General features: G+C 45.0%; 1 protein-coding gene across 6 annotated transcripts; it reads left to right on the forward strand.

Annotated features, from left to right (window-relative positions):
- On the forward strand, positions 1-27,623 carry setd5 (SET domain containing 5). Of its 6 annotated transcripts, none has more exons than XM_062456224.1 (25): positions 1-447; positions 11,519-11,789; positions 12,795-12,897; positions 13,257-13,522; positions 13,723-13,787; positions 13,917-14,104; positions 14,745-14,783; positions 14,893-15,195; positions 15,438-15,586; positions 16,994-17,111; positions 17,244-17,353; positions 17,556-17,820; positions 17,953-18,036; positions 18,265-18,489; positions 18,579-18,938; positions 19,084-19,344; positions 19,560-19,677; positions 19,819-20,099; positions 20,239-20,295; positions 20,397-20,880; positions 22,024-22,112; positions 23,573-23,922; positions 24,291-24,418; positions 24,621-24,709; positions 24,876-27,623. In XM_062456224.1, exons 2-25 carry the CDS (start codon positions 11,719-11,721, stop codon positions 25,497-25,499), a joined length of 4,827 nt encoding a protein of 1,608 aa, XP_062312208.1. In that variant the 5' UTR covers positions 1-447; positions 11,519-11,718; the 3' UTR covers positions 25,500-27,623. The 6 variants fall into 6 exon arrangements, with proteins under 6 accessions (XP_062312208.1, XP_062312223.1, XP_062312216.1 ...); XM_062456239.1 differs by having other exon boundaries at positions 15,444-15,586; XM_062456232.1 differs by having other exon boundaries at positions 13,917-14,098.
- The last annotated feature ends 209 nt before the right edge of the window (positions 27,624-27,832 follow it).

Raw genomic sequence — 27,832 nt, forward strand, 5'->3', positions numbered from 1 at the left:
GCGTGGTTGTGTGTCAGTTTCGCTGGGACCCGCGGTCGATGCCGGTGAGGAGGGGGATGGGTGCCTCAGCGAATGTAAGGACCCGAGACAGAATCAGAGCCCTATACCACATAGAGCAGCATATACCCTTTTATAAATATCGATTGTAAATATTCATAACACCATAATAAATGGATTAAACCACTGGGATTTTAACATAGACACTCGATGGAAGTGCTGTGTCCAAACAGTACACGGAATTAAACTTTAAACCTTTACGTGGGGACAGTGAGAAGTTTGTTTTCTACCCCAGAAGAGGGAGCTACTTTTGAGGGCAAAGGATACAGGAGACGCCGAGGCCGAGGTACAGGCCTTGTGGTCTGAGTCGATTTGATGTTGGAATACTCGAAGATCTACATACAACACAGTTATTTATTGTATTCGTACTGGATTGGAATGTCTCTCTAGGTAAGTGGTTTAATCTCAAAGCATGCTTCTTTACTGCTTTAGTTATTATTTGATACTTTGGCTTACCTTCTGTAAGTATCTCAGCATCATAGAAAATACTGTAGGCTGTTTTTGCTCACCAGATGGTCTTGAAGACTACTTTTTGCGCCCACATAGACAGACGTCTGTATTCAGTCTTTCACAGTTCAAGTTTAGCTAGCTAACATAAAAATGTTCATATGCTGCAGTTACTGTGCTGTCTGTCTGTAGAATTATATTCCATGGTTTAGGTCAGGTCCTCGTGCAATGCATAGAAGAATGCTAGCTGACCAACACAACCACAGCAGTTTTTCCTGCTAAACAATTAGCTAGCCATACAATATGTTCACAAATACTTGAAACAATAGCTAATTTAACAGTGTACATGACTTTCTCTGAGATGGGCAACTGAGTACAATGCATTTCATAGACAACATTCAGTGTCTCAAACAACCCAGACACATTTTCTTAGTTAGCCTCTAGCAAGCTAGCTAGCGACATACATCTGATCCATCTAACCAGCTGGCTCCAATAGTAGTCTAGTCTACCTGGCAAGCCAAGTGTTATTTTGACTTATTTGAGTGTTTATCGTTTATATACTGTTTCTTAAGGTCCATTTGGCTTGTCCTTTAAGTTTTTTACTATTCAAGTATCAAAATGATAGTGCAATATTTTATGAACTGTAGACTCTCAGTTTTTTTGGTTTTAAACAAATCTGACTCAGGAACTAGTTGGCTAGCTGCATATCAAAATGTCTGAGCTGTGGGTTAAGTTAGCTAGCTAACCCTCTAGCTAGCAAGACAAGTTTTAGCCAACCAACAATACGCCTATTTTTCTTTGTTATTGTGTTGCTTATCTGACAAGTTTAACCGTTTGATAAGTAGCTAAGTTGTCTAGTAGTTGTTGAAATTAATGTTAAGTTGCATCTTAACATCAAAAGATAATTAGGAAAGTCAGAAATTGTATTGTTGGGTATGACAGAGCTAGCAAGACTAACGTCATTCTAGCTAGCTAACTTTTTGGCCAGTTTCCAGTTTATTGTGCCCTCACATGATATCAGTGATTTTCGTAATCCGTGCCTAACTACATGGAAAATATAACTGTTATGCCATCAGTTTGGCACTGTATGTATTGTATGTATTTGACATCAACGTGATGTGGGTAAAGCTATAATTGTTTTAAAGTTAGCAAATAAGCTAAGTAAGTACGTTTTTGCGTTATCAAGCTTATATTGGGCTTCACAATGTTCGGGCTTGCAGTTGTTTGATATTGGCCACATTAAAGACCCGGTTTGGAGACTTGGACCCCAAAAGCCATAACTCGCGAGTGGTGACTTGCTTTTCACCGTCTTCTCCACCTCCCCCATCCCCCAAGCTCTGTGACGGCCAGGAGAATGGGTGATATTTTAGAGGGGAGCTCGCGTTTCTCTTTTAGACTCCATTTTCATTTGAACAACAAGTGAGCCGAAGGAGGCGAGGACATGAGTGAGAATCATGGAGCGAGAATGGAATGGCTGCTGTGCTGCAAACTGGGTAGAACAACATTGCGTGACTGGCGCTACCCAGTGTAGGCTACGTGGGACAAAATGCAGCACAAACATACGAATGAGGGGAATTTGCTATTGTGATTTCCGTGGTTCAATCATACATTCGGTTAAATTAAATGTACGTCTTGTGCTTTGCATTACTTCCCTTGGTGCGTGTATTGTTAAGATGAGTTTAATGGTTTAGATTAGGGGCATTTAAACGTTTATTTGATATGAATGGCAATCAACTATGATTTGTTTGTGACATAGCGACAACCCTACTTTACGACAACACCACACACCACATACACGTCATGGGCTACATTGCATATGCCGTTTACATTATGCCTTCTCCGCCAAAACAGAAAAGTGTGCAACAGGGAAGAAAACCTTGTTTTTCTCCGTCAGGTTCGACTGGGTAGGCCAGTGTGATACCGGATGTATGACGACCGTGTCAAAAGGAACATTTAGTGTCCGATCTGCTGTATGACGGGTTCTTACGAAATTATTTCCTGGTAGTTCCCGAAGTTGGATGTAAATCAGTCTAGGGGTTTGAACTTGAATATCTTTAGGATAGATATGAAGTTCACCAAAGAGTTTTGTGGATGCATTTGTCGTCGAAGTATTTTTTCCAGGGCTGTAAAAACAAGAACACTAACTCAAAACCCATTCAGGGAAATGTTGCCTCTACCACCTCAAAATCTACAGTAGCTGATCATTTTTTCGAAGTATCGCCTTATTTTTTGGGTAGATCTTGAGGCCCGTCTATTGCCTGCATGAGTCCTGTTGTGTTAGGGGGCAACTCACATTCTCAGAATAGTTTTTCATGTCTTTTAATAGCCCCTGCTACTAGCCTTGCTGGCCACTTCAAGTCATTGGAAACATGAGATCTCCAAACTCCCCCTGTACTGACCCCACTTGTTATCTCGAACAAACGGTGTGCTCCCCGAGAGACAAAGACAAGCACACAGCCCCCCTAACAAAAGCATGGACAAGTTGGGACAGGGGCAAACAAAAGCTTTCTTTTATAAGCCAATCTGCCGCTCCAAAATTTCTTCAAATGGGCAAACTGACTAGTTCCTCGTTCTCAAAAATGCCTCACATCTTTCTTTCTTTTTCTGGATAAAATTTCAAATGATTTCCCATTATCATCCTACTTTATTTGGCCATGTGACACGTAAAAACTGCGTAATTTCATTAGGAGGGCCAAATGAGAATGAGTGAAAAATGCCTTTTTCTTTCTCTCGTGAAAGCTGTGTCTTTGAGGTTCTACTCCACTGTTGAATAACCTCTGCTTGGATTTCCCTTGGCTTTGTGTGTATGTGTGTGCTTGTGTCTCTGGTGGCTGTGGAATTCCCCCCCAAACGTTCGGCCTCTGTAACTTTTGAAGATCTAAAGGAATGTGCAGACGTACAAGGTTAGTCTGCCCTGACTCACGTTGAAGGATAGGCCAGCTCAAAAAAGCAAGTGGTCATTAACTGTTGAGTAACACATGTTTAAATTCATGGAAGACCAATCATTTGAAAGGGAAGTTCAAAGCACATGTTCCGTCTTGTTCGATGAACTGTTATATGCATGTACAACATCTGAACTACCTCAGTTCATTTTGGATGTCTGTTGTGTGTGTGTGTGTTTGAGAGGGGGAGAAGCAGGATGCTGGCCCATTTCCAGCAGAGGAAGACAGGATTCCATCTCAGTGCAGACCACTCTTGGGGAGAGAGGGAGAGAGAGAAAGAGGGGAATGTTGCTTTGGGGAATAGGAAGAGGAGAAAAACGTTTGCTTCTTTTAGACCCCCATTTGAATGCTGATGACACCCTGTGACATTACACGGAGGGCAGGTGTGGCTATTGACATGTAAATGCCATGTGTGTTCTTCTTTTGTGAGCACGAGTCAGTGTTTTTTGGGTTGAAGAACATGAGGATCAAATTCAGTTGTGGATCTTTAAATTCGAATGAAAGAACCCTGTTTGTTGTAAAATGTCTCAAGACCATTTGTAGTTTTGACCTTGCTTCATAGCAGTGTAGGCGATTTTTCTTTGGCTTCTGCTAGGCAACCATTGCCTCATAGACAATGGTCACGATATCAGAGCCTAACTAACTCAGTTCTTTGTTCATCTTCTTCATATTTTGTCTTCTGTGTTAGACTATTATTATGTTCATTGTGGATTTGGAAAAGCTTCTATGCTTACTTTTTATGCCAATAAAAGTTGCATACCTAACATCCTAACGTTTGTGTGAGGGAGGTGTGTTTTGTGTGTGACTTATCACATTCCTTCCCCAGCCTTCTTCCTCTCTCTTTCTATATTCTATTTTCTTTCTGTCTCTCTCTCTCTTCCCTCTAGCAGCTGCTCTGTGTTGTGTTGCTGGCCCGTCTTGCACAATGGGGTTAAAAACAAGTCGTTGTGACGCCTGTCTCCCTGGTGCCCTCTGATTGGCCCAGGAGCTCTGTAGCTGGTCCAATGGGGCACTCTTATTCCTCAGCACGTCCTCAGCACTGTGGGAGCCGTGTTGCAGTGGGCTCTGCTGGGTAATTTCTGTTGTGTGGCGAGGAGCAAGGCTTCTTGGCAGAATAATGGAGGAGGAGGCTGGGAAAAAAACAAGAGTGGGAGGGGAGGGGGAGGAGCAGGCAAACTACGTAACCATCCCTCTTGTGTGCCTCGCTCTCTGTAGCTCTATTTCTTTGCTTGTTTCTTCACTCCCTCCCTTCTCTCCTCATGTCCTCCTTCCTCTGTTGTCTTTGCTTTTGCACCCTTATGCTCCGTTCTTCAGTTTCCTTTCTTTTACACTCACACAGGCGCTGTCTCTCTGACCCAGACCACCACTGTACAGTTCTTGCTTACAAATGCCACATGAGACAAGCTGTAGCGCATGGCAGAAGAACATTTCTAGCAATATCTTTGTTTCTCTCCCTTTGAACCCCATGCGGCCATTTTAAGTTTCAGCACATTGACCCCCCACCAACCCTACACCCTAGCCCCTACTATCATTCCCACCCCTGCTCTACCTCTGAATTATGTACCAGGCCAATAAAGAAATAACCTGGCTTAAAATACTGACAGATTGGCTTGCACCATGCAAAAACATTGCAAAACCACACAGCCACAGTTTTTCTGAATGTATGTGTGTTTGCTCAGAGGGTGTTGTCACTGAGCAAATAAGGAACAACCCCATCAGGGAGGGCTTTCAGATCAAAGTTGAAATGCTCAACACCTAACTTCTTATGCAGTGCTCCAGGGCTGTGCTTGAAACAAAAGAGTGTTTGTAGAAAAAATAATTAAAAGTGCAGCTGACACAGTTTTTTCACTTCAGTGAAATTAGTCAAAAAACTGTGTCGGATGCACTTATAAATATTTTATTTATATATTATTTTACTCTTTAAAGTAAAAAAACAACCTATGAACTCCATGGCTAATCAAAATGGCTTCTAGTGTTGTCCGTGTCACATTAGCTCAGCATTACTGTGTAAATGTTCTTGAGGTTTAGTATGAGGTGGAGCGAGGGGTTGACTCGTCTGTCTCGCTGGATAAGAGCTTTGGCCACAGGAGGAAATGGAATGCAAATGTGTTTGTCACAGCCAATAGTCACGTGGGGAGGTGACAGAGGAGATTGTGTCTTTTTCATGGTAGATGGATAGAAAATACTTTTATTGATCCTCACTTGGGGACATTTAGCAGTAGAGAGACAGGTGAAAGATAAAGGTAATACAGTAATGAATCAGAATAAAGTAAAATCCAATGGACAAATATTAAGCATATGATGTTATGCTAACACACAATGCTAATCTTAACAGGACATGCTTTTTAATAATTTATTGGTCTCCCAGACTTCTTAGGGAGAAATTCCACCCTCACCACCCAATTGGCAACCGATCCAGATTTTTTTTAAACTGTCCATCTGCACGTTCAACATAGCCTAGCCACATCATCATCAACCACATTGACTTTGTATGTCAAATCGTTGTATTACGTTTCCAGCTACAGCTCAGTTAAGTATTTTTTCCCCTTGTAATTTATTCAAAGACTGCTCTAGTGTCTGGATTTTGACTAGCGGAAAGTGATAGCGAGGGAAAACCACGTTTGGCCAACCCCAAACATGCAGCTATGTCGTTGTCAAATTCACTTGCTGCGTAGCCAGTCTTATGTAGACAGACCCCGGTTTGTTTGCCCCAAAAACAGATGATTGATTTTGTGTCACACCGGACCTTCTGTCATCCACTCTCACCCTCTTGTCTCCCCCCCCTTATGGCACCCGCGCTCCCTTTGTTCTCCATTGTGTCCCCCTCATCCCCTGGTCTGGTCAGGGTCCATTCAGACAGCTGGACATTGTTGTGGTAATGGACGGTTGCACCCCCCTGCACACGCACATACATCACAACATGGTGATATCTCCCTTTTTGCCATCGAGGCCATGTCGCTTGACTTCTCTTCTATGAATGTAATGAGATGGTTAATATGTGCTGATTAAAATCGAAAATTGTAAACAACAGAGTACCCTATCTACTTTTGACTTCCCCTTTAGCCATCAGTACATGCAACAAGGTATGCGCTAACCTGGCATTCATATATGCAGCTACAAGGCACTTTTATTTCCATGCTCTGCAAAGCTGTGGTGGTACGCTCTGTGTGGGTGTTGACCAAGTTTGAAGGAACGTAAGCTAGCTAGACAAAAGGGTGGTGACAGCTAAGTAGGCACTAGCTACTATGTTGCTGCTTGCATTTATTTTGTGAATGCTCTACTGCAGGTTAAGATTTTGAGATTAACAAGGCAAATTCCAAGATAAGAACACAGAAGTCTTAGTTTGTTTTGTTGAAGATACTTTCCTTGTTTTACTCATCTATCAGACTTGAGATTTGTTTAAAACTTTAAGTTGAAGACAAAGGATACATTTTCTGCTTCACTTTTACAAAGAAAATGAAAAATACATAGTTTTGCATGTTTTATTCCCTACCTCTGAAATAAAAAGGGATCTTTGAATTTTATATATATTAAAAAATATATTTTATATATATATATATATTTTTTTTGTTATCTGAGAAATAAATTAACCCATTTTAGTCAATTTGTCATCAATGTCATTTAGTAAAAAAAAATAATCTAATAATAAACACGTGAATTGCATCGAATTGTGACCTCAGTGTATCTTTACATCCCTATTCTCTTCAGAAGTCAACCTAGTATGGGTGGGCAACATGTCAAACGATTTTAATTTAACATTCTACTTCAACAATGCCATGCGTTAATGTGTTGAGCCAGCTGGTTAGAGGTAAACAGTATGATAGGAGGGCCACTTGAGAGAAAAAGATGGGCTGAGAACAATTGACCGTATAAGGATTCGCCTGGTCCCTTGTTCACGTAGCACCATTAGAATCATCCTCAACGTTACTCTATCAGATGTTTACTTCCTGTTGGCAGGCTGTCCTGTCGCCATATCTGATCTAGACTGCTATTCTGCTTTGTAATTGGGTTTAGGGGACATGGGGTTGGTTGTGGTGTGTAGAAAAACTGTTTCTTGTGTGCAGAAGGCCACTGTGGTCAATGCAATTTCGATTGTGTCGTTACTTTAAGGAACATTTTTATTTGAAGGAAAGTAAAGAGGAAGGTTTTGAGAGCTGTGCTACCCCAAAACCTCTGCACTCCTCTCACTGTCACCCCTAACACAGAATTAATAAATGTGTCTGTATGCATACAGTATATATCACAGATGTCAGATGGCTGAGCGGTGAGGGAGTCGGGCTAGTAATCTGAAGGCCAGTTCGATTCCCAGCCGTGCCAAATGACGTTATGTCCTTGGGCAAGGCACTTCACCCTACTTGCTTCGGGGGGAATGTCCCTGTACTTGCTGTAAGTCGCTCTGGATAAGAGCGTCTGCTAAATGACTAAATGTAAATGTAAATATCATCATATATAGCAATCAAGTAGCCATTGTAGCCTCTCTCTTGATAAGCATGTTGTATTTTAGTCAGGCTAATGGTATTTTGTAAGCATCAGGTACAACTGGGACCAGATTAGTCGGTGCGCTGATGTTTTATGCATATCCCCTGCAGAGCAAATGAAGTGCTTATCCCAGTCTGCACGCACATGATTAATAGGTCCCTAACATCATGTATGTATGTATGTATGTATGTATGTATGTATGTATGTATGTATGGGAGAGAAAGAGAGAGAGGTGTAAAGGATACCTAATCCAGCTATTCATATATTTTTCCAGAGGCTTCCACAAGAAACTGGGCTTACATCGCACCCTCTGTCAGTGTTCTTCATCTTGTTACCTTTGCATCTGTTATTACCTTGTTGTATCTCTCCTTGATAGGACTTAATTTCTGTTCATGTAACCAACACGTGGCAGGGAACAGCGCGTCCACGTCCCAGATAGAACGTCACGTAGGCCGGACTCCCTGAGGATTTGTGTGGGGGTTGTGAGTGAGGGAGCGAGTGTAATCTCCACAGACGGCGAGGAGTCTAAACTGACACATTGGTGTTGCTTAGAGGCGGGTTTGCTCGACAGTGTATTACAATGGACTCTCCAGACCGCTCAAATAGTAAAGCGAGTGGGTGTTTGTAAGTGTATTTCTAGGGTATTTGAATAGGCTGTGTGTGGTGGGGGAAGGGACCAAAGGCAGGTAGGGGAAGCTACTCAGTGACACATCACCAATGTTCAATGGTTAAAAATAAATAAATGCCCCCTCCATTTTGTGTCAGTTCAATATACAATTTCGTCCCAGTAATTTTTTTTACTGGGGTTCTTAACTATCCAAGTTATTTTGTTTTATAGGGGCTATAGTTATAATTATTGGTTAATTTGTTATTTTCTTTGGTATTTTATTTTTCAGAGCTGTGTACAGTATACTGTTTTCTTGGTAGTCTGCTGTTGGTGCGCCGTGTATGTGTTTACACACACGGCCATCTCCTCTTTCCCATGGTGATGACACACATACACTGTCACTCCAGGGACACCAGAGCATGTGAATCATTTAAATATTAAAAAGGGATCAAATAATTTATGACATGCTGGTACAACCGTGTCTAGCAGAGCTCAGCCCTGTCTAGAGAGAGAAAGGAAAAGGGAGGGGGGAGGAAAGGAAGGAATTGGAGAGGGGTATAAGAAGGGATGAGAGGGAGGGAGGGAGGGAGGGGATCCTTTCTGCTGTTCATTTTGTGTCCCTCTCAGACTCCTCTCCAAAATGGCCCCTGTTCTAGGGAAGTGAACAGACTTTGTTGAGTCTGCTGGTAATTTGAGCCCAGTATTCATGGCCTGGGAGCAAACTAGGGAGGGAGGGGAAGGTAAAGAAAAGCTTTGCTTCTACTTATGGAATCAACCTCCCAGTTCACTGTCTGGTTGTTTTGGAAGAGGCCCAGGAGTGAACTCCCTTTGTGGCTTTGTAGCAACTAGCTATTTTAGTCACTAAAATGGATCACTGGTACAGTAGCAGAGCCATTAACAAGTCAAGTTGCTTGACTAAGCACTTTACTCTGTGATAGTGTGCACCCATGAGCTCGAAGTTTCCTTTTTTTCTTTTTAGCACTAGCGTTCAGTCACACTGTTGTTGCCCGTTTGTGACCTTGCCGTCTGTTACATAATCAGAACTTGTCTGTTCCAAAATTGGACTGTGAGGCAACATTTCTGGGGGGTGGGGTGTTGAACACTGTACAGCAGCGAATGCTTAGACCTAAGTCTGGATATTCTTATATTACAAGAATGGAAAGGCTAAAATGGGGACTCGGGGTAAAAAAAAGGAAAATAAGAGTAGCAGATCTTGATGTCCTAAATAACCCACCTTTTAATATTGTTTTGATGGCCATTGGGTCATTTTAATGGGCCCATTTCAAGAACAACAAAGGGCCATTATAGAAATATAAAAACAGGTTGTGAGCCACACCTATTCCCTAAACCTGGTCCTGTTCTGATTCTTATTTGCCTGTGGTCTACACCAATACACCAATTCTATTCAGTGCAACAATGCCCAGGGTCAACTGACCTTGACATTATTAGTCGCTAGCCACCCTTGTTGTTGCCTTGGTGGTAGTAACCATCGACTGTGAACGCAAGCCCGCCACTGTAGCTAGGAGACAGCTTTTTAAATGCCATGCATCTCAGAGCTTTTTTTTTGCCAATAGTTACTATAGTTTGATCTACATCTTCAAACTTTGTTTGACGTAGTCTAGCTACAGGACATACTTATTGTTCGTTTTCTCTGTAGATGTTTTGTTTTGGTTGGATAATTTCCTGTTTGTTTGCTTGTATGTGTGAAAACCACACCCTGCATTGTCCGGTGGTATCTAGACGTAGCCCTGCGTGTGCACATGTGGGTCTGTGTTCACAGTCACTGTGCATGGCCCTGAGATGACCTCAGTCTTTCGGGAGCGTGTAAATGACGGTGTTCGGAAAACCAGGTTCCTCTTCAGCAGGCGGACCATCCGGCCTGCCTGGCCGTTGTCAAACGGCTGACTGGGCGGGCAGGAGAGACGGCGAAAGAGAGAGAGAGAGAGAGAGAGAAAGAACACAGAGGATGAGTGTGGGTCAGTGTCCCAGCAGTATCTGCGATCACATGACATGACGGCCGAGCCTGATGCTGTATGACTCACCCGCTCCCTCTCTGTCGTTATGTGTCTGTCTCACTCTCTCTCTCACCCTCTCTCTCTGACGTGCTCTCTCTCGTTCTTTTGCTCTCATATGCCGTCTAGTGAGGGAAACGGCCCCCACTGGTTCTCCTTGGTACTGCAGCCTGCCCGAGGACAGATAAGCCCGTCCTGTCGGGGAGGGGGTGTACAGCTAGTGGCACAGGGATCTGTCTCTGTTGTTTTTCCCCTCTCTGAATAGGCCCCTCTATCCAGCGAATGGAAACCTTTGTATGGGGTATGAGACAGTGTTGTCGCAACAGGCCCATAGCGAGGCTGCCACTGTAGGTGGGGCAGGCGAAAACTCCAGTTGCATTAATACTCAATACAGAATCCATAGCGACGTGACTCAGCACATTTGGTTTGTTGAATGGGAATCTGATCGGCTCCCTTTTGAAACTGTCCTCTTGGACCATGTGGTTCCACTGGTCAATGTCTTATCTTTTCTGGGCAAGTGTCATTCAACCGAAACAAGGACGCTCACAATCTCTTTGTTTCCTGTCAGTCGGTACACATATTAGGCTTCTCACATGGTCTAATTCATATTTGTAATCTTTAAACACAAGCCAAATGGAGAGCTTTGTAAAAGGAGCGCAGCCATTTTATTTTGGAACAAGCTGAGCCATTGAAAGTGAAAATATCTGTGTTGCATGAGGACATTGCTTACTTGATAACACTTGATATCTAGCCATATCTTGCTTCTAGTGTCAGTCTCATTTTGCCAAAGCTATACTGTACTGTCGTGTGGCACTAAAGATGTTTCTGGCAGCAAAAAAAAAGCTGAGGACTGACGTTTAATGTAAGCAGTACACCCGGTGGTGGTTTCATTGCTATTTCTCTGCATGAAATGTTAAAGTGTGTGTGTGTGTACGCACTAGCCCACTCAACTGACGCCTGCCTAACCTCAACAGGTCTCCTCATGTCCGTGAGCCGTCGCCTGCGGCTCTGCGGCGCCCCACCCCTGGAGTGGTCAGTCGCTGCAGTTCGGACCCCGTGATCGTCCACACCCCCCATTCCCCTCCCCTCCCTTCCCTCCCCCTTTCCTCTCCTACCCTTTTTTCCCTTCCCTTCTCCCCCCCCCCCCTTCCATGCTCTGCTGTGACTGGACGTCATGAGCATAGTAATCGCACTGGGAGTCACCACACCAGAAACGTCTTACTCAGATATGGCTGCTGGATCAGAGTGAGTAGCGTTCCATCAAACATGGCTTTACAGTCGGGTGATTGGGGTCGTGTTTTATCAATTTGACCTGCGGTTCGTCTTATTTAGTTAGTAGTCGACTTTTTATTATCTGCACATCCCCAGACAGTTGACTGAGGCCACAAGCAAGACCCAATGAGTCCAGGAATATTGTGTGATGGTGGGGCAGGCAAGGAGGGAATCTGTTAAGAAACCATTCCCCATTTGAGTGTAGGCCAAAGTTTCAGCACTGTCTGAATATCTTTCCATTGATCCTCCCTGAAACAGGCTAATGAATAACAAGGGTTTATGTTCTCGAACTTAAAGTCCTAATCTGTCCCATAGTATACAGAATAGTGCAAACCTCAAGACTAGAAAGCAAAGAGCATTCCTTTAGAGTCCTGTAATGGCTGAACAACGCAGCACAGGGTAACAAAGGTCTATCAATTGTACCATAGGTAACCTTAGCCTGACGACATGACTGGGGCTCTGAGGAATGCTGCTACTTTGGGTCCCCTCCCCCCACCACCTCCTATCCTTCCTTCCACGTCTGCCATATTTCTTAGAAATCAAGTTCTCTGGGTAGGGGTGGGGGCAATTCACGTGAGAAAAATAAGACATGCTGACATTTATTATATCTAGACCTCAGACCCAACATTGTGTCCGGACCGTTTGACATTTCAACTCATCTCGCTTTACGCAGGACTGAGTTTGTTAGCTATAGGTCATAATTTGTCAAAACCTCTGCAAAAAGGGCAGCACGAGTTGCATAACATCATGGCGGCTAACATTCCCTTTCCTGAATTGCAACCCTCTAATGCTCCCCTGCTTCTTCTGTGCTCTTAGTTTGGTCTATGATGCCACCTACTGTTCATTTGGATTCTGGGTATTATTTTCTGTTCACATTTAGGTCAGCTTGTCGGCACGTCAGCCTTAGGACTACTTCTAACAGTTGGCATGTCTTTTTTTTGTGCTTCTCACAAAATTTCTGTCTCTCTTGTGACTCAGCCCTGAGTCCGTGGAAGCAAGCCCTGCCGTGAACGAGAAAACCTACTCCAATCATAGTTGTGGGAGTGCACAAAGTCATGGGTATCGGGGACTACCATATGCTGTGAGTACACAACCTCTTCTTCTACTGCACTTTCTGTTGTACCTCAGTATCACTCATACATTCAGTAGGTTTTCATTTTGAAATACTTTTGATTAATACGTTTTGTCGACCGTAAATATGTGCATTTATCCATGTAGTTGCCAATACCATTCCAAGCTTCATGTAGTGAACCAACAGAAGCAAGGGAATTACGTGAAATATTAGACAAAAATTTGTAATGACGAATCACGACACGCCTTCCGTTATTCCAGTTAACAGCTGTGTTGTTTCACGGTACCTTTTTTTGTCCTCATTTTCACTCGTCTCCATTTTCCGTTTCCCTTTTTTCTTTTTGTTGCCTGAACACCCGTTGTTTGAAGATGCAACAGTCTTCCGTTGTGTGTTGTCAGGATCACAACTATGGCGCGCCCCCTCCCCCCACCCCACCCGCCTCCCCGCTCTCTCAAACCATCATCCCCCGGGTGGAGCTGAACGGTGTGGCCCGCGGCACGCGCTACCACCCCAACCACGACGAGGAGAACTCGGCCGACAGCGACAGTTCCTCGGAGGAGGATGGCGGCGTGGCAAGCTGGTGCCACTGCAGCCTGACACAGGATGGCTTCCTCATCAAGTGCGAGAGCTGCAGGTGAACATGTGGCCATTTTGGAACTTGTTTGTCTTTTTGTTTATTAGTGTCCACATGCAAGAGATTTGATGTAATACGCAATAAATGTAATGACTATTTTGTATTAAAAGTGTGTTTTGTGTATCTGACAATATTGTGTTGAGTGTATTTTAGCGGCCAGTTATTATGCTGTTAGCTGACGTGTAGCCTTGTCTTGATAGTTTCAGGGGTTTGGACAGATGGAAAGGTGTTGAGGGCCAGCGCAGGAAACCTGAAAATGTATCAGGTACGATCACAGATGTGCATCAAACGGCAGAACCCAAGTGTGCATCAGAGGACACACTCAGAATTCAAGATGATAGTTGAGCTGAAGCTGATGATCTTTTCCGTTTCCTGTTGTTTTTCCCCCCTCCAGTGGGTGAGAGCAGTGCCACAGAGAGTGGTGACGAGGAGGTTTCCCCCGCCACGGTGTCCTACACAGCCACCCAGCACACACCCACCAGCATCACCCTCACTGTCAACCGCGTCAAGAGGAACAAGTCCAAGAAGAGGAAGAAGAGTACAGAGAAGGCTAGGGGAGCACCCAAGGGCAAGAAGGTGAAGGTAGGGGTCGCTAGGCGGGTGGAGCTCTAGGGGGCGCTAAAGAAATATGGGGTAGTTAGCCAGGTTTATCGCTAACAGCTTCAAAGCGACTGTAAAGATGGTCCAAAGAGTCAAAATGTAAAAAAGACGCATTGCTATAATGCTGTGCTGGCATCTAAGCTATCACTAAGTGACCTACAAGAGCTAAACAAACCAAGTCTAATGCACTTCTAGGTAGGTGACTTTGCTGCATGCTTAGTGCACTTCCTGGAGACATTTCCAAGTGTGCTTAACACTGGGTTGGGCAAATGGTGCCAGATACGGCAGGAATGACGGCACTAACTGGGCCTTAATGTGGAGCTAGTTGAAAACCACCCAGTGTGCTAAATGCTGCGGTGTTGAAAACAGCCAAGAGTGCTAACAGCATTCCATACAGAAAGTGCTAAGCATACTGCCAGTGGCCAAAGGAAAAAGGCTTAGCATGCTAAAATATGCACCCTTAGCTTGTCGGCCTAGAACATTGCTTGTCAGTTAAAATTAGTAGAACATTTAAGATTTGAGAGATTTTTAGGAGAATGATATTCACTCTGTAGATAACATTTGAATTTGATGTTTTTTGTTGTTGTTTTTTTTACATACTTTTTTTTCTTTTCTTCCACAGGCCTTTAGGGAGGGTTCAAGGAAGTCCATGAGGATGAAGGTAGGGTAGTAGTTCTGACAGAAATGTGATTACAAATCACCGTCACACTTTTTAATGTCAAAGCTTTTCTGTCGGCAAATAGTAAACCTGCATTTCACTCCCCCCCAAGAACTCTACGACAGAGGCCAGCCAGGTTGACGAGAACACGGCCGAGGGCTGGGAGTCTAAGATCCGCCAGTGGACAGACCAGTACGAGGAGGCCCTGGCCAACCAGTACAGCGCCGATGTCCAGACTCTGCTCCAGCTGCACCGCGCCGCCAACACCACGGTCACAAACGCCACCGCTGAAGCAGAGAACGAGTCTGTGACGCGGTCGCCACAGGGGCAGGTCAGAGCATCGGCGGACATGATGGACACCATCAATCGTACAGAGCTGGCATGTAACAACACTGTGTTGGGCTCTCAGATGCAGGTGTGTGTGTATTGTTTGTGTGTTTTGTCTATGTTTGGGATGGTAGGGTTGTAAATTTTTCACTTACAACTTTTTTTCTTTTTCTAAACCTTGAAATTGTTCTAAACCTTTTCTAAAGGTTTTGTAAGAGTTGTGGGACAACTTTGGCCAAATCAATATTACAATTCAATGACATTGATTACAATGACAAGTTCCCCATTTTGAGTTTGAGATAATAACCTGTTTACACGTCTTCATACAAGTTACAGCTGGGGCGGGTGACGCGCGTGCAGAAACACAGGAAGATTTTGCGGGCCTCCAAGGACTTGCAGCCAGACACACTCATTATCGAGTACCGGGGCAAGGTCATGCTCAAACAGCAATTTGAGGTCAACGGACACTTCTTTAAAAAGTAAGATGCTACTTAGTTGCCACAACTGCAACTCCAGAGCCTCTGATCTCTTGGGCAAATATTTTAATTTCACTTTATGCAACAGGGTGCCTAAATGGGAATTTCTGACAAAAATGTCATCAACTCAGGTGCTGAAGTGAGTACATGCATATAGTTGATACAGGTTGAACGGAAAAAATATATTTTGTGAATGTTCACAGCAGTAGTAGAAGTTAAGCACAAAATATTTGACAAAAGAAGGAACAACTTCAAATGTGTTACATTTTGGCACACACATTTTCAGTCAAATTCATTAAATCCAATAGAGAGAGATCGTAGACTTTTGATGACATGCTAATTTTTCCCACTAAATGACAACAGGGACTGTGCAAAGTTTCAGACTGCTCAGACGAAAGACCTATAAGTTAAAAGATTTTGTAAGGGGTCATCAAAGTGTCCTGTAAGATTTAGTCCCGAAAACGTATCCAAAACCTATTCAAATTGACCGAATGATTCATATTGACTCAATAGTTATTGAGACCATTCCTAAATGTGATTTTAATATAATATGAAGCTCTTTACAAACTAAATTACATACACACACACACGAGTGTTACTGTGTGTGCATTTGAACTGGGATAATCAGGTGGGAGTCAAAGGGAGTCAGGTGGCTGAGCGGTGAGGGAATCGGGCTAGTAATCCGAAGGTTGCCAGTTCGATTCCTGGCCGTGTCAAATTACGTTGTGTCCCTGGGCAAGGCACTTCACCCTACTTGCCTCGGGGGAATGTCCCTGTACTTACTGTAAGTCGCTCTGGATAAAAGCGTCTGCTAAATGACTAAATGTAAATGTAATAATCCCTCTAATAATGCCACGAATCTTTGTGTGCATGTGTATCCGTATGTCTGTATTTTGAATGGGATTTTAGGGCAGCGAGTTTCCCATGATTATTTCAAGAACCGGGCACTTTGCAAAGCTCTTATTTTGCAGGTGTCCTTTTTATAGTCCAACGGAGTGCAGTGGTGTTTTTTGGATGAGCATTTCCCAAAAATAATTTGCTGCCAGTTTTGCTCTCTTCGATCTGGACTCTATGTTGAGTTACAAGTTACAATAGACTATACAGAATAAATAGTAGAGAGTAAATCAATGACAAAAAAAGTTGAGAAGAATATCTGTTTTTTCAACTGGTTATCTCAAAACCACAATATCCCAAAAGTAGAAAATTCCTGAAAGGTTCGACTAAAAAGTAACAAATGAAGAACCGTAAATTGACTGAATTGAATCTGGATAGTTTGGTAACCATGAGAATTGTATGTCTAATATGCCTGTGAGTGACCTGAGTCGAGTCAGCATTTAATTATTTTAATTCAGTAATGCTCAGGTAGATGCCACTATGATTGTAACCAACCCTTCTTTGTCTTTCTCATAGGCCTTACCCTTTCATTCTCTTCTACTCCAAGTTCAACGAGGTAGAGATGTGCGTTGATGCACGGACATTTGGAAACGACGCTCGCTTCATCAGGAGGTCCTGTACACCCAATGCAGAGGTCAGCCATCCTGGAACTGACAAATAATATTATTGATAGAAAGAGTTTAGTTCCACGACAAGTGTTCTTTTACCTACATGAATGGTTTGGGAATCACCATAAACTAATCTCTGTCTGATTTTGGTCCTGTAGGTGCGTCACATGATCGCAGAGGGCATGATCCACTTGTGTATCTATGCTGTTACTCAGATCACCAAAGACGCAGAGGTCACTATTGGCTTTGACTACGAGTTCAATAGCTGGTTAGTCACTAAGATTTTTTTTGGGCCCCCACTTAATTAAATGTGTATACTCATTATACATATGACATAATGTATTGTGGATATGTAAAATACATATACATAATACTTAAGTATTAAAAGTTAGTTTTTAGTTTTCCACTTTGTAGCAGTAGGATGTGTGGATGTGCCAAACACAACCTCCCCTCTTCTTCCCAACTTACAGTAACTACAAGGTGGACTGCGCCTGCCAAAAGGGCAACCAAAACTGCCCCGTGCAGAAGCACAACCTGAGCCCCCGTGAGAACCTTCTGTTCCCCCCTGCCCTGCCCCCTCCGTCCTCCTTGGCGGGGGCGGAGACTCGGCGGCGGAAGGCGCGGAGGAAAGAGATGGAGGGCGGCGTGGGGCCCGGGGCCACATCTGACGACAGCAACCTGCCCCCGGAGGAGACCGGAGAGGCTCAGGATGTGCGAGGAGGGAGCGATCCAGAGGTGTGTGTGTGTTACTAGCATGGCTGTCGTACACACATAACCGGGTCAGCCTTAAGGAACAGTTAGAGGTGGATATTTTAATTGTTAACATTTGATCTTTCGTTTTCTTTGTTCCTGTCTGATGGTGTTCAGGAGGGACTTGTATACGGGGTGAAACAGGAAGAAGGGCTGGAAGGAGAGCTGGACGAAAACGGCCTACTTATGTCCAGCCGACGAGTACGTACCACACTATATATAAACACAATATATTCTAAAGGACTCAATTAAATATTACATTTATCATGTATTCAAAATACCCATATGGTGCAAATCTCATATCTTTGAGTATATCTATTTAATCATTTAATGCATATTTGTTACTTAATTTCTCTTGAAATTGTTAGTAAAAATGTGATCTGTTGGGAAAATGCGAAATCGTTATTTGTCCATCCCTTGTCTCGGCAGACCCGCGAGGAGCGCAAGGCGGAGGCCATCATGCACGTGTTCGAGAACCTCGACAAGAGGAAGCGGAGGGCGACCCAGGGTGGTGCCTCCACAGGAGGAGGAGCCGAAGAAGCGAAGCAGGAGGGCTCTCCATCTGAGGAGGGGGCAGTGAACCCCTCAGGGGGCAACCCTGCGCCTCACAGCACAGGGATGGGGGTCAGCACGCGCCGCACCACCTATGTCTCTGTGAGTTGGGATTGTTGTCATATATTTTTTTCTTCTTAGTTTAGTTAGAGTTTCTGCTTTACTAAAAGTGTAACTAAAACTCTCCTCAGGAACCGACAGTTGAGCTTGACAAGACCCTAGCGTCAACGCCAACCTCCTCTGCCGGCGCTCCCAATCTCCCTGCTCCCTCGAAGCCACCACCCTCCCGCTCCACCAAGCCCCGCCCCAAGAGCCGCATCTCGCGCTACCGCTCCAGCTCGTCGCAGCGTGCCCGCCGCCAGAGGCAGGCCCTCGCCCAGCAGCAGGCCGCGGCCGAGCAGGGGGGCGGAGCGGCCGAGGAGGGGCCTCAGGGCCCAGTCGGGGCAGAGCCTGGCCCAGGGGACGCCGGTGCGACAGCTGGACACACTCTGGACGGAGACCTCAGCTCCACTCTGAACAAGGGCAACCTGCGCTACCCCAAGACCAAGAAGGTGAGTTGGAAGGTGTAGGTGTTGGGTTAACCTTTTGTCAAACAGTCAAAGCTGTTGCAAATAGTATATATGACACTCTTAGTCTTGAATGCTGGAAGGTAAACTTCCCATCTATAATGGTGGCCTGCTTTCCCTACCCTGCTAGTACTTGGTGACTGAGTGGCTCAACGACAAGGTCCCCGACAAGGCGTCCCAGGAGGCTCCTGGGGTGGCGGAGCGCCCTCTGCGCATCACCAGCGACCCCACGGTGCTGGCCACCACCCTCAACATGCTGCCCGGGCTGTCCCAGCCGCCGCTCATCTGCACGGCACCCAAACACTACGTCCGCTTTGGCTCACCCTTCAACCCGGAGCGCCACCGCCCACGGCCCCTCAAACTGGACGGCACCTACGGCTGCTACAAGAAGGTACTGTGTATGTTGGGAGCGGAGGATGTAGGAATGCAGTTCGGTGTGCGTTTGTGTTTGTGTATGAAGGCTTTGATAGCCAAGGACGTTCAGGCAGAGCATCAGGGAATTTAGTGTGTGGTTCAGTCCAACTGAAGCCAGTCTAGTTGCTGTATGTTTTGGTGAGTGGTGTCTTTGTTGGTTTTCTCTGAACCCGCCCCATTGTGCCCCCTTAGAGGTGGATCCAGCAGGCCCAGGATGAGAGCTGCTCGGCCAGCTTGGAGGACGGCACAGAGTCCACCTCCTCCCACCAGAGCAACAGCAGCAGCTCCACCCCTAACCCTCCCTTCACCGGTACTTCCATATCATATACACGTAGTGTACATTCTGTTGTTGACTTTCTCGTTTCTCTCACGGCGTGTTGTCGTTCCAAACAATCTAACCTTTTGGAATCATCATTGTGGGGGGACTGTCTCGCATCTCTCTCCCGTGCAGAACTGGCGGCGCCCATCAAGAAACGGAGGGCAAAGTACGCCTCAGAGGCTTCGGCCACACCCATCGAGCACCTCCTGCCGCCTCTGTCACCGGTCACGCCGCCCCCGCCTTCGGACCCGCTGCTGAGCGCATCATGTGCAGCCCTGCTCCTGGGCATGCACCCTCACCACCACCACTACCCTGGGGACGAGGAGGAGGGGGTGCATCGGCCCAACAGCCTGGCCTGCTCCCCCCTGCCTTCACTGCCCACCAGCCGCTGCAACACCCCACTGCAGTTTGAGGTAAGGACACACAAACACACCTCACTCACAGAAGAACGTGTAGTAGGCTGTTTGCTGGAGTCATGTGGTGACACGGCAGTTTGAAGTGTGTTTACCCTGTCTCTGACCGTACTTTTTGTCTTGCTGCTCCACTCTCCAGAACATATCGTCCCCAGAGGCCTCTCCTCTACATAGGCCAGAGTCCATCTCTCCAGAGGTAGGTCCCCCTTTCTCTCTCTCTCGTTCTTGAGTCCTCGATTAGAGTTTTGCTAACAATATGTGTTCCCTTCTATTTTGTTCTCTCCTTCCTTCCTGCAGCCATGCCTAAGGACAGACTTTGATTTGGGCCGCCCCCAGTTCCCGGACCTCTCTCTCTCCTCCTGCATGGAGAGCCCCGTGCCCCTTGGCCCCGATGACTTCTCCCTCTTGGCGGGGGCCGCGCCCCCTGAGTCGCAGGGGCCCGCCTCTGTAGAAGAGGGCTCTCACACCCCCACACAGGCCACGCCCCCAGACGCTGGGCCGAGCCGAGAGCAGGCTTTCAGGACAGAGTTCAACCTGATCTATACCTGCTCACCCCTCAACGCCAACCTGGGCAACCCCACCACCGACAGACGCCTATCCCAGTCGGAAGGCAGCTTCTCCCCCGCCGAGTCGTTCTACGGCACCGTGGGTGGGCAAGGCCTCCAAGTGGAGGCGGGGCTTGGCTCCATGTCGCCCTATGGCGAGCCGAATTACGGAGGAGGGTACCCGGACAGCGACACACCGCCCCACACCAGCAATCCACCGCAGAAAAAGAAGGCAAGTCGACCATTGTGGGTTGTTGTAATCAGTACTGTCAGAGTGCCACTGCCAATCAAGTTCTAGGAGATTACTTTTTGTAAATGTTTGTAATGTTTAAAGGTCCCATGACATGAAATGTTCACTTTAGGAGGTTATTTAACATTAATATGAGTTCCCCTAGCCTGCCTTTGGTCCCCCAGTGGCTAGAAATTTCGATAGGTGTAAACCAAGCCCTGGGTATTCTTCTCCGCCTTTGAGAAAATGAAAGCTGAAACGCTCGGTTTTGAAAATGTTCCTATTATGACGTCATAATAGGGAAGGTTACCTCCCCTTTCTCTGCTTTTCCCGCACAGAAAATTTGGCACACCAATGAGAAAATTAGCTACGACCGTGCAAGCGCGATATTGGTTTTTCCTCGAGACATCATGGCTTGTAAACGACCAAAGCATGGCAGTTAGCCCCGCCTCTTTCTTCCTCATAGCATTTAAAGCTACAGACACAGAAACTGCACGTCCTGAGGAAAGATCATTGTGGGACTGCTCGTAGTGGCTGTAATTCTGCACCAAGGCTGAATTTTGGGAAAGAGACTTCAGATACAGTATTAAGGGACCACTAAGGCCTATATAAATGCATCCAAAAACAGCATGTCATGGGATCTTTAAGAACATGCACAGCGGTATGGTAGAAGGCATCATGCAACATAGCAATTGCTAAACTTGTAGGTGAGAGGATGATGAGTGCTTCATTGAAAGGCTAATGCTCTATACACATGATACTTTTTCAACAACAACTTCTCGCCGACTTAGTGTTAGATATGGCAATTTGCCTTACTTAAGTCACTGTCGTGTTGACAAAACTGAACAAAATGGGCAGATAATAATCAATCAAACTAAAAGTTTGGAGCAAGAGAAAATGCTTGTGTGTGTGTGTGTGTGAGTGACAACTGAACCGATTTTTACTGAACCCTTTTTATCGCTTCTGTGTGGATTCTGTCTCTTCCCCTCCTTTAGCTCTGGCCCCAACGATTTCGTGTTCTTCTGTTAGATTTCACCCCCGTCCCAAATGTCCAATCTCCTCCCTTTCCTCACTCCCCCTGCTCCCCACCCCCTTGCTCCTTGAAACCTTTGCCAAATCTTTCTTCCACTGTTTTTCCCAATGCAGAGAGCCAGCCTGCACACCATTAGTCTGCTGACAGACAAGCCAGATTACCAGGCTTTAGCAGTAAGAAGTGAATACAAGCCAGTACAAAATATGGTGAATATTTTTTTCCCGTTATGACTACCAGTCTTAGAAGTGTGCATGTCAGTATTGTTGGTTGTTTTTTTGGTTTTGTTAGTTTTTTATAATTATTTTTTTGTGCATCTGCATACATACAACCAACTCTTCCTACCCCTTCCCCCCAGAAACCAAATCCCACATGTTCGAATGTATTCACTCAACCATGGGCCATTTGATGTCATTCCGTCCTAAATGCAGCATTCAAATGCAAACGCGTCATCACGAGTTGTCTGACCCTCTGGTTTGAACGCAGCTAGGACGCACTGCAAGCAACCTCGTTGAGGCTCATGCGGGGTTCAGCCTACCTGGGTTTGTCTCAGAGTCCATCCATCCCCTGCCTCCCCCACCACCCTATGCTCATCCCAAATCTTCCTTTTGCCTCTAGGTTATCCAGAGGCATACAAATACAGGCCATCCGTTAGATTGAATTAGATAACCCTTCACCTCCAAAATTTGCAGCTTATCCCATGGCCTCAATGCTCAGCAACAAATGGTTGGAGGAAGCCAAGTTTACCACAACCAGTTTTCTCAGATGCCAGCTGGCATCTGCTACTCGTTCTGTTGCTTCAACTACTCATCCACCCCCTCGTCAGCCTGCCCTCCATTGATTCCTCATTTTCTCCTTTTCTCCCCGCGCCCTTCCTCAAGCCTGCCTGTGCCATGATGACATTTCCGCTGGTCTGCTCTTTCTCTCAGTTTCTCTCTCAGTTTGACCTGAGCATATATATGTGGGTGTGAGCTCTGTGGTTGTGAATTTTAACTTTTGAAGTTGGCCATTTTGTTACCATTTTGTTTTTCTGTCTCTTTTCAATGGTTGCTGTTATGTTGTGATGCTTCATTTATTGCTAATGGGGATGATACTGGTGATGATAATGAAAGGTTGCTTGTAGTGTTTTCTTTCCAACATTTAATGAGTTACTAACAAGAACTGAAAGGTAATAATGCTGTGTGTGCGCTTTCTCATATGCCAGTATGACCGCGCCGCAATATGATTGACCATGAAGATGATTCATGTGCATAATTAACCCTGTTTAGTTTTCTCTTGATATGAGAGAGCTACTTTGGATTGCTTCTCATTGTACTTCCTTCTTTCTGTTTATTTCAATTTTGTTGTTGCATTGCATTTTTGTCCTCCATGAAGTAATTGTCCATCCATGTTTAGATCCTGCATATCATTGAAAGACAAAGAGAGATCTTCTTTACGTTAGATGTAGGGTCTTTTGAAGTCTGGTCAGATATTAGATAGACTAATTGAACATGCTTTCGAGGTGAGTAGAAATGCCTGATTTGTATGCATGTTGTCCACACATTTCGCCATACCATACGACAGCTGACGATGCAACCTTTTTGAGGCAGGTTTTTAGTTTTTCATGACCTCATAGTTTAAACGCACCTACCGGAAACAAAAAATGACGACAGAGCTCATTTCCCCCCAGGTGTCTCTGCTGGAGTATCGCAAGAGGAAGCAGGGGAGTGGCCGGGACTCGGAGCCAGGCGGGGGTGGCAGCAACCTGGGTACCCCCACCCGGCCCGGCTCCATGGGCCCCGGCAGGGCCGAGTCCCCAGGGATGATCTCCCGCCCCCCCCACCACCACCACCACTCCCAACACCACCACCCACACCTGCAGCCCCCGACCTCCTCCTCCTCCTCCCCACACAGCTCCTTCTCCTCCCCCGCCCACCCCTCCTCTTCCATCGCCCAGATCGAAGAGGTCAGCCCCCCACCGGATCACCATCAGAACTCCTCCCAGGCCTCAGGCCAACAGCATCAGGGCAACAGCCACTGGTAAACACACCCCTGTTTTTTCCTATATGCATGCAACTGTTTTGCGTCCTCATTCCCATCTTGGCAATATAACATAATTAGCTATGAAATGTATAGAATGGGAGTGAAGTTGGGAATATTTGTAATTGTATCGCATGATGTTTTGCTAGGTTGGTAACTCCACCCCACCCAGATTATACCCAGGATTTTTTTTTTTTGTGCACCGGGTCCTTACATTGCAAATGCGGCTCTGTCTGAAAAAACAGGGGACCTTGTGTACTATTCATTTTTATTTTAAGGTTTTCATTTTCTGAAGTTTGGGATTATAGTGCCTTTTCCCTCTACTTGACCAAGTGTAACCATGTGGGGCTGCCTTCCTCTGACCACAGGATGGTGCCCACCAGTGTGGAGCGCCTGAGAGAGAGCCACGGGGTTCTGGAGCGAGTCCTTCGAGGGGGCCTCAAGATGGAGCGCACAGCCAAGAGACTAGGCGGCGCAGACGCAGACAAGGACCCTGGTACGGCTTGGTCACGACTGTCACACCAACCCAACGACACTGAGAGTGTCAGACTTTTGTGATGATTGGAGCATCATTCAATAGCCATTTTACAAAACAACTACAAAACTATACATGTTTAGCTCTGGCTCCTGGTCCCCTGTTAGTTTTTTTTAAAGTTTTTTGTAATTTATTTTCCTTTTTTCTTCTTTCAAAATTCCAGATGCAGATAGGTATGAGCTACAGACCATGGGCAGGGCCTCTCCTATGAAGAGTCCACATAGATACAGCCCATCTGTCTACACACATCAGGCAAGTGTCACCTGCAAGTCTCAGATATATCAGATACCGTTGTGGACGTATAAAATCATTTTGTATATTGTGTATATAAGACCATACAGTGTTCAGCCAAATGTCCCCAAGGATATAAATCGGTTAGTGTCCTATTTTAATTTGTACCTGTTTTATCGGGTTGCAGCCCTCCTCGTCGGAAAACCATCATCAGACGGACAGTCCGGTGCTCCTGCAGACCAGCACGGCATCATCTCCATTCCGTGGCTCCTACAGTCCCTCGGCTGCACCTCCTTCTGGACAGGGCTTCTACTCCCGCCTGTCCTCCCACATTGACCCCTCCCAGCAGCCCCACAACCCCCCTTCCTCCTACCCCAACCAGACCACCTCTGCAGACTCAGCCCAATGTGGGACCTCCAGGACACCAGGGGGTGCTCTCCATCAGCAAAGCAGCAGCAGCAACATGGATGTGTCCAATAGATACAGCGGGAGCCACCTGAAAGCCAGCCTCTTGAGCAGTGGGCTGTCTCCTACCCCTGGTTCCAGGGCTCATGGGATCCCTAAAACTGACTCGGGTGCGGCTGCTTCTGTGGGGGTCCAAGCGACCCATGCCTCTAGACTGAACCAGCAGCAGCAGGCACCACGGAGCCTGAAGCCAGGCAGCCCTGGACAGGCGGGGTTGCAGGTGGGATCCAGACTCCTCCAAGCCTCTGGAGGCCAACACTACCCGCAGCGCGGGCCGGCCCTCAGTCAGTTTCAGCACCCTCCTATACAGGGGTCGGGAGTAAGGACACAGTCAGGAAGCTTTTAGTGTGTATCTGTGCTTGTGTGAATGTGTGCGAGAAGTCCTGTACCTCCTCAATAAAACCTGTGGAGGACCAAGTATGAAAGAGTTTGGCAGGGGAAATGTACAGACCTAATGGGAGCTAAAGAACTTCTGGTATGGATTTATTATTTTTTCTTTTTTTCTGTTTTTTTTTTTCTCCAAAAAGGAATTACTGCATTCTGCACATAAAAAAAATCAAGGACTTTGACATTTGACAACAGTGAATCAATGGATAAAGCAATGTAAAAGTTTTTTTTAATTATTATTAAAGAAATCATGTGTAATTTGAAATTGCCCTTGGTTTTCCTGCTCTGTACGGACTGTAAACAGGCAACAAGTAATGTTGACTAAGTATCTGTATAAAGTTTAAGGAAAAAAAGAAGTGTACCTGTTGTTTTGGTACCTGGTTTGACAAATTCTCAAGCTGATTTGTGTCTGTCAAAGTTGTTTTGATTTGGCAAACAGCCAGGTCTGTCCTGCAGTATAAGTGTTTCAGTTGGAAAGGGGAAACAAATACGAGCTAGAGCTTATGTGTTTATCATCCGTTATAAAGATGCATCTTAGGGCTCGGGAGTCCAAGAGTTCCATAATTAGTTCATTCCATATGATTTCCAGCTACCTTTCAAATGTAGCCAATTATCGAAGATTCTTTACCTGTATTTAACTTTTTTCTCTCAATTTCTTTTTTTTCCCTTTTTCTTTTTACACAAACTCACCCTCCTTTTTTCTGTCTTCATTTTGCCTAGTACTTCTTCATAGTAGATTTACTATATTGTACTTGAGACGTACAGGTCTTGTAATTCATGGTGCTGCAGACAGTCATGTTTTGAAAAAAGAAATATATATGATTTTATTTGAAATACAGTTACACTCTTCATGAGCATTTAGAATTAACTTTACGTGAGATTTAGATTATTTTTTTCTCCCCCAGTGTCATCATTATAAAAGTACAAACCTATTATTGTGCTGGAAAGCAGGGGAAAATGGCGCTAAGAAGCAGAATATGATTTAATTGTCCTTACTCTTGATGGGTCTTCTATTTGAATCCTTAGGATAAAATTTTATTGGAAAATGTATTGAGAAGATATATATTTTTCTCTTCTTCTGACCAATCCTTGCATTCCGTATGCCAACTAAGAGTACAGGAGAGGGGGGAGACTGGCAGGATGGTTTGGACAGTATATATATAAAAAAGAAAAAGCTGCTGTGTTCTCCTTGTTTGTTTTCTTTTTATCCAAGTGCTGCTTTGAGAACTTTCCCTTTTCACAGAATGCTGTACCTTCATTTTTTATAAGGGTCATCATGAAGCAAGAAAGAATAATTACAGTCATGTGCCATGACCACTGCAGTGGAACTTTTAGACAACGTAAATGACATTGTGTATGCACTGGGAGATGGAGATTCTCCTGGCGATGAAACATGGAAAAGTGGACCTAATTTACAAATACATTTTGGACCCTACCATTTGGCAGTGAGGAGTGTATGTCTATGTCATCCCAGGAAACAACAAAGGGGGAGCAGAAAGGCTGGGGACAGAGGCACTCACTGTTTTTAGCCAATGGGACACTTGTCTGGCCCCCTGCCAACCCGCTTCAACCAACCATCGACATAAGGGTACTCACTTGTTACATGAATGTTTGACAGAGGACTTCAAGAGGAATTTATGACCCAAATTTACCAGCACCTTAATTAAACAAATACAACTTGGCTCAACAAAAACAACCATATGTACAACCAAAAGTACTTGTATAAAAAAAAAGATGTGTTATAAACATGTAAGAAGAAATATAGTACACTTCATTTGCCGCATGATATTTCTTTTTTGGGTCTGATTGACCAACTGACTGGTGGTTGGGATCTAATGTTCAAATCTGTTCAGAGGGTCTGGTTTTGCTCATCCTTGGAGTCCATGCAAAACTAGATGTTGCATATGTTTTTTATTTTATTTATTTTTTATGACATTTAATTTTCTTTGTTGATTCTGTTCCGTTTTTTTTACAGAGCATAGTAGAAACAATTTGGACTCTCCCCCCCCAAAAGATTAAAACTCAGAACAGATGTAATCCATTTTGATAATAAAATACTCATGATGGCAATGTATTTTGAAAACTAGTTTTGAGATTTCATTTGTGGACAAATCACTGCATGTAGACCTACTTATCGCTGTTTTGTTGTTTTAAACAGATTTCAGTTCAATCAGGTTCACACTACCACTGTTGTTTCATTTCAAATACTTTATTAAGAAAATATAAAAAATACAAAGTAAATTGAAGCACAATAGTTGTAGCATGCGTCTCCATAGCTGTACAGACTTACAC

This window comes from Osmerus eperlanus, chromosome 1 (genome assembly GCF_963692335.1).
Source record: "Osmerus eperlanus chromosome 1, fOsmEpe2.1, whole genome shotgun sequence".
In the NCBI taxonomy this organism is placed as follows: Eukaryota; Metazoa; Chordata; class Actinopteri; order Osmeriformes; family Osmeridae; genus Osmerus; species Osmerus eperlanus.

Coding starts and splice junctions, on each gene's coding strand:
- setd5 (XM_062456224.1), top strand. CDS start 11,719: ATGAGCATAGTAATCGCACTGGGAGTCACCACACCAGAAACGTCTTAC. Junction 18,939..19,083: donor GCTACCCCAAGACCAAGAAG/GTGAGTTGGAAG, acceptor CTACCCTGCTAG/TACTTGGTGACTGAGTGGCT. Junction 19,678..19,818: donor CCCTAACCCTCCCTTCACCG/GTACTTCCATAT, acceptor TCTCCCGTGCAG/AACTGGCGGCGCCCATCAAG.